General features: G+C 50.2%; 4 protein-coding genes across 4 annotated transcripts; 2 read left to right on the top strand and 2 right to left on the bottom strand.

The window, feature by feature from the left end:
• Positions 1-642: 642 nt before the first annotated feature.
• On the top strand, positions 643-1,860 carry N7506_004493 (FAD-dependent oxidoreductase; the record flags this gene model as incomplete). Its single annotated transcript, XM_056953787.1, has 1 exon — positions 643-1,860. One exon carries the CDS (start codon positions 643-645, stop codon positions 1,858-1,860), a length of 1,218 nt encoding a protein of 405 aa, XP_056812676.1.
• An 809-nt stretch (positions 1,861-2,669) lies between these two features.
• Positions 2,670-3,730, top strand: N7506_004494 (SCO family protein; the record flags this gene model as incomplete). The annotated part of the gene is made up of 3 exons (XM_056953788.1): positions 2,670-3,134; positions 3,221-3,545; positions 3,609-3,730. The coding sequence occupies 3 exons, from the start codon at positions 2,670-2,672 to the stop codon at positions 3,728-3,730; spliced, it is 912 nt and encodes a 303-aa protein (XP_056812677.1).
• A 297-nt stretch (positions 3,731-4,027) lies between these two features.
• N7506_004495 (molybdopterin synthase catalytic subunit) lies at positions 4,028-4,561 on the bottom strand (the record flags this gene model as incomplete). Its single annotated transcript, XM_056953789.1, has 1 exon — positions 4,028-4,561. The coding sequence occupies one exon, from the start codon at positions 4,559-4,561 to the stop codon at positions 4,028-4,030; it is 534 nt and encodes a 177-aa protein (XP_056812678.1).
• Positions 4,562-4,815: 254 nt separating this feature from the next.
• N7506_004496 (glycoside hydrolase family 13 protein) lies at positions 4,816-6,675 on the bottom strand (the record flags this gene model as incomplete). Its single annotated transcript, XM_056953790.1, has 3 exons — positions 4,816-5,332; positions 5,387-6,146; positions 6,204-6,675. 3 exons carry the CDS (start codon positions 6,673-6,675, stop codon positions 4,816-4,818), a joined length of 1,749 nt encoding a protein of 582 aa, XP_056812679.1.

Here is a 6,675-nt window from a genome sequence, read left to right on the forward strand (position 1 = left end):
CTTGAGTCGAAAGACCGTGCAGGGAAAGGCTCCTATGCGAGAAAGGGCCTCTTCCAATGTTGTCCGGGTGAACATCCGAGCAAGGTGCTTTGGAATCGACTGATTGTTGATCAGAAGCTATAATATTGTCATATTAAAATAAAAGCAAAACTATAATTTTATACTTCAAGACTTCATGCAGTATATCGCTTGTATTCCTATTCTGGTTGCCAGAGCCTTGTAGAAAATCCCTAGGGCATGTCTGAGGGTTGGCGGGGACGCTGTCAACAATTTGGGCACCGAGTCAGCTTGTATGGCAGTCATCACGGTAGTGATAAATGTAGTACCGGTCGTTGAAGTGGATCCTGGTGAAAGCTTGAGCGATCATTGCGGCTTGAGTGGTGAGTCCGGATTCCGGACTGCGCTATCTCCAGCCGGATCCGAACTCGGATCCGGACATATATCTCACCACTTCATCTAGTTTCTTGGGTGTAAGCCGTGGGAAAACTAAGCCAAGCCACAGGACGACAACATGGGATACGCAGTAGCGACCTTCTCGTATAAAGCTCGGGATGCCCGTCATCAAAAGTCTCAAATACCGCGACTTGTTGGTAATCTCAGCAACACCCAGAACCTCTATGCAACAACCGTGAATCCCACACCATGACCCAAGGAAAGGTTGCCATCATTGGAGCAGGCCTATCTGGTCTGACATTGGCACTTGCCCTCCACAAACAGTCTATTCCATGCTCTATTTACGAATCCCGCACCGCCTCGCTCGACATCGGAGGCGCGGTCATGCTCTCGCCGAACGCGCTACGAATTCTGGATTCCTTGGAGATCTATGAGAAGATCAAGCTCGATGGATACCACTTCAAAGACCTCCACTTCCGCACAGCTGCACCACTTGATTCGTACGAGTTCGGAAATCGGGAAAAATATGGATATGACGGGCTGCGCATCTTCCGACACAAATTAATCGATGCGCTTCTGACTGCGACTAAAGAGCGAGGAATTCAAATCCAGTACGGCAAGAAATTCATACAGGTCCTCTCCGAAACCGAGACCGAAGTCTCCTGGGAATTTGAAGATGGCACCACAGGACAAGCAGCATGTCTAATCGGAGCAGACGGCATTCACTCGCGAGTTCGCAAATACCTGTACCCCGAGCTGGAGCCCATCTTCACGAACGCCGTTGGCGTCAGCGCCGCCGTGCCGACAGCTCAACTGAATCTTCCAGCCTCATTCGAGATTCCGGTGACAATCATGAACCCCCAGCATGGCGCCTTCGTCATTGCACCACAGCTAGCCGATGGGTCTGAAGCTTTCATTGGCAAACAGAAGCGTGCGCCAGAGCTTGATCGTGCTGGCTGGGCCGCCCTGCTTGAAGACAAGCAGTGGTGTGTTGACTTCCTCCGCCAAGGAGCTGAGGATTTCCCCGAGGTTGTGCAGAACGCGGTGTCCAACATCCCATTGAACAAAGTCAATCTGTGGCCGTTTTATATTGTGCCTAAGTTGAAGGACTGGACCTCAAAACACTCGCGTGTTGTCATTCTGGGCGATGCCGCGCATGCGATTCCGCCCACTGCTGGCCAAGGTATCAATCAAGCGTTTGAAGATATTTACACGTTTTCTGTTATTCTCCACCGGTGCAAACCTCAGGAGCTTGAGCGCGGATTGAAGATTTGGCAGCAAGGTCGGCAGGAACGGGTTGACCGAATTCTGGAGCTGAATGCTCAGATTGATGCTAGGCGAATGCCTAGAGCTCCTGGCTCGACAAAATTGGAGATTGAAACCAAGCCATTTGATCTCAGTTGGTTATACAGTCCTGACTTTGACGAGATGGCGGAGAACTGGCTCAAACAAGCTGTTGACGTTTAAGACTGCATGTACTTACTATACAGCTCAGCTAGCAGCTGATACCGGTTTATGTCTGTCTAAACACATAAGCATTGAGACATATAAAGAGACAGGGAAAAACGATGCTGAGAGGCAGCTATTCCTCTCATTATGTGGTTCCAAATATTCCCCCTTAAAGTTGTAACCCGGCCCGGTTACTCCCTCGAGGGTGGTAGGTGGGCAAGGGTTACGGGGCAAAGATGACAGGCGTGCATGTGACTTCAGGAAAGGGAATAAATTCCGACTCCGTCTAGGCTTGAACACATGAGCATCATCTCCTGGCTGTGACCATCACATTTACTCAGCACGACACTGAGTACTTTCCCATCTCCCCCGAAGATGGCAAAGGCTAGGTCACCCCGGTTGAGCTACCGGGGGGAAGGTAACATGTTTGCTCCCTTTTACCATTTTAACATTCCTTTTCTTTGAGTTAGTAAATTAGGCACTCATATACACAACATTTGCATACTCAACCACCAACTCACACTTTCTTTAAGATCTGATATGGAGGTCATTTGTAACGCTGAAAATTCCCAAAGCTTTCAAAGTCACAAAAAGTATTTCCAGGAAACAAAAGAATGCCTAAGTTGTTATACTGAAGATCTTGATATCAAAGAAAATCAAGTATGGAGTAGAGTTAGATTCATGGGTTTTATAGCTACCAGTTGATGCCTTAAGGCAGAAAGGCTAAACCCAATTTGGTGTCGATCTGGAGATTCTCGAATTCCTCCGCGGCAATTGATAATCAACCTCTCGCTCTCCCACCTACGACGCGAAAACAAATCCTCAACATGGCCTCCTCAATGAGATTGGCAAACGGGCTCCTGACCCGGGCCATCCGCACCGCTGCTATTGAATCCGCATCCACACAACGCCTTCTGCGCAACAACACTGCCTCACAATGCCGAGCCTACACCCAAGCACAACGCCCACGATGCGAACAAACCATGCGAAGCATGATCACCTCACGGAACCAGTTCTCGACTTCCGCGTTCCGCGAGAAACAAAAGACAATGGGCCAGCTGCGCCAGCGTAACACGACCGGTCCATTCTCGTGGAAGGCTGCGTTGCTGTTCGTGTTGACTGGTGCGGGTATGATGCTCTACTTCCGCATTGAAAAGGCTCGCTTGGAGCGCAAGCGCATGACAGAAATGAGCAAGGGTGTTGGCAAGCCTAAGGTCGGCGGACCGTTTGTGTTGAAGGATCTCGAGGGCAAGGAGTTCACTGCGGAGGACTTGAAGGGAAAATACAGCTTTGTAAGTGGTTCGAATTTGTCGCGGGAGATGCGAGAGCGATGATTCGATGACATTCTTTGCTGACAATATCTTGCTTGTTTTTGAAGGTCTACTTTGGTTTCACCCACTGCCCCGATATCTGCCCGGATGAGCTGGACAAGATGGCCGAGATCATTGAGAAGGTCAAGGCTTCTACCAATGACGAGAAGCTCTTCATGCCTGTCTTCATTACTTGCGATCCTGTCCGCGACACACCCGAGGTCCTGCGCGAGTACCTCGCTGAGTTCCACCCCGGCATTGTTGGCTTGACTGGTACCTACGAGCAGGTCAAGAACGTCTGCAAGCAGTACCGCGTGTACTTCAGCACGCCTAAGGATGTGAAGCCTGGCGAGGACTACCTCGTGGACCACAGCATCTACTTCTACCTCATGGGTACGTGAACCACCTAGAAACCTTGCCGTGCAAGGATGTTGCAGTACTAATCATTGATTATAGATCCCGATAATGACTTTGTCGAGTGCATTGGTCGCCAGGATACCCCCGATTCTGCAGCGAAGGTGATTTTGGAGCACATCAATGACTGGAAGAGAGAAGGCAAGCCTTTGAAGACCGAGTAAGCGTCTCCTGCGAGGTTTGTGTATAGAAATTGTACAATATATGTTCGAATATTGGAATACCCCACTCAGCCGGAGCTGCGATCGTGATCGAAGAAACTCATATTTGTAGGGTGATGTTTAGGTCAACCGCTCTAGTGTTGCACGCGCAAGCTAGGATCCACCTGGGCAGCACTGAAGGGTCATGTCAGCACATAGTGCATGGATTGTAGGATCTAAGCAACTATTAGCCATGCTCATGTCCAGGTTCGAACCCCATAATCAAGATAATACCAACCAAAGGTGTTATTCCAGCATCTCTCATGCCTCATCTTTCTTCAAAGGTTTCCCCTCAGCATCTCTGTCGGCATTAGCCCTCCATTCCATCCCGCCATCCACGAATTCCTCCCTCTTCCAAATCTCCGCCTTCTCTTTACAAGCCTCTAGCACCTCCTCGCCAGCCCTCCACGCCGCTCCACGATGACCCGAGCTAACAGCAATAGCAATTGAAGCCTCTCCAATAGGCACAACCCCCAATCGGTGTGAAATGCTCACGCCCTCAAGCTTATGTGTTCGGATAGCCTCCTCCGCGATCTTCGCTAGCGTCTTGAGTGCGAGAGGTGGGTATGTAGTGTAGCTGAGCTGTGAAACAGAGCGGCCTTCGAAGGTATCGCGTGTCGTTCCGAGAAAGAGGATGTTTGCGCCCGCTGCGGGGGAGGAGGTTTGTGATAACGAGGCGTTGGCGTCGAGGACATCATACGTTAGCGTTACATGGATGTTTTGGGCTGCGTCGTGGTGGGTGCGTGGGTAGGTGTTTGGGTCCAGGTGTGCTGGGAGGGGCTCGTTGGTCGTCATTGTGTCATTTGCACTGGAGACGTTGAGGTGCGTTTGAGTGTTAGTGGGAACGCAGTGTAAATGTCCGCGGGCTATTGCTTATCGCCTGCGGGGATCGGTGGATAAGACCGCACCGATCTGCGGAGAGGGCCGATGAATTCCGCTTTGTGCATTTCTATGATATTCAGGAGGATTTTGATTGGTAATTTCGGCATTGATGATTTGCTCAACAGGGCATGATGAACCAGAAGCCTATATACTATGGTCTAGCCAATTTACAACAGAAGCACAACTGCCTCGTACGGCCGGAGAGTCCACTTATCACCAGAGAAGCGTGCGAAAGCTTCATCGGCACCTTCGTATGTGTTGAGCAAAATTTCCTTCACTTCACTGATGCCGTTGGCCGCTGCATCCCACTGGGTAGTTTTCTCGGTCCAGTGGCACACCACCAGGGCCTTCTGGTCCCCATACTGGCGGATGTACGCGAAGACCTCCTGGTTTGGTTTGTCCAGAAGTGTGAAATCGCCGTACACAAAGATGTCAAGGTACTTCTTGCGGAGCTTCAAAACAGTGGCCCAATAGTGATATGTCGAGTTGGGATCCTTGACTGCGGCCTCGGCGTTGGCTGTGAGGTAGTCTGTGTTCACGGACATCCAGGGCTTGACTCCAGGGCCAGTAAAACCTGCATTTTCAGCAGCTGACCATTGAACAGGTGTGCGTCCGTTGTCGCGGGACTTTTTCTGGTACTCTTGGAGGGCGATAGCTTGTGCCTTTGGGTCATCCTTTGGCAGTCTATAGACCAGTCAGCTTGATCCTGTGGTGGCTCAGAGAAGAGTCATCAAATACCTGTTCCAATGGTTCAAACAGTCAATATCCTTGTACTCCTCAATACCCCACGACTTCGGTACATTTCTTGTTCCGATCTCCTGTCCTTGGTAAACAAATGGAGTACCGGCTTGCAATGCCAAAGCAGTGGCCAGCATCTTAGATGCGGCCAGTCTATACTCCTCGCTAGCATTGGTGTAGCGGTCGATAGAGCGCGGCTGATCATGATTCTCCCAGTAAAGCGCATTCCAACCATCATTGGCATACATGAAAGTCTGCCAACGCTCAAAGAAGTCCTTCAGGTCGGTGAGTTTCCAGCTGCCGGGCTCGAATTTGTCGTATGTTCCATGATCAATATCGACATGTTCAAAGTTGAAGATCATGTTGATCTCATTGCGCTCGAACTGCACGGCACGGAGCACCTCTTTTTCATCCTTGACGAAAGGCATTTCACCCACACTGAAGGCATCATACCCTTTCAGGATCTTTCCTAGATCTTGGAGGTACTCGTGCAAACGTGGGCCATTGGCATACCACTTGTCACCCCACTGCCATGGTGTACGTGTGTCTTTGATAGGTGCGTCGGGGAAGCTCTGCTCCTTGCTGATAAAGTTGATCACGTCCATGCGGAAACCATCGCAGCCCTTGTCGAGCCAGAAACGCATGATGTCGTGCACTGCTTTGCGCACTGGTGGGTGCTCCCAGTTCAAGTCAGGTTGCTCGACTGCATAGAGGTGGAGGTAGTACTCTTGTGTGTGCTCGTCCCATTCCCAAACATTTCCTGTACACTATAATTAGAGGGTGCAAGGAAGTGGAATATGTTTCGCCCGATACACACCTTGGAAATGAGAAACCCAGTTGTTGGGTGGTTGGCGATTGCCATTCTCGTCGTATTTTGCGGGTTTCCACACATACCAATTCCGATACTCATTATCTTTAGAGCTTCGGGATTGCTTGAACCATTCATGCTGGTCACTGGTGTGGTTGACAACGAGATCCATCAAAAGCTTCATACCACGCTCATGGCAACCCGAAATAAGCTTCTCGACGTCAGCAACTGTACCATACTCGTCGGCGATACTATAGTAGTCGGAGATATCGTAGCCCATATCAACCTGAGGCGACTTGTACGACGGACACAGCCAGACAATATCTATAGCTAGATCCTTGATGTAGTCGAGCTTGGAAACAATACCCGGAATATCACCGACGCCGTCATCGTTTGAATCCTTGAAGGAAGCGGGCCAGATTTGATACACGGAGCTCTCTTTCCACCAGGCGCGGTGGTTGGAGTTTCCGGGAGTAGCCAT

The sequence above is a fragment of the Penicillium brevicompactum genome (assembly GCF_028827555.1).
Source record: "Penicillium brevicompactum strain IBT 35665 chromosome Unknown utg000003l_segment0_segment0, whole genome shotgun sequence".
NCBI classification, from domain to species: domain Eukaryota; kingdom Fungi; phylum Ascomycota; class Eurotiomycetes; order Eurotiales; family Aspergillaceae; genus Penicillium; species Penicillium brevicompactum.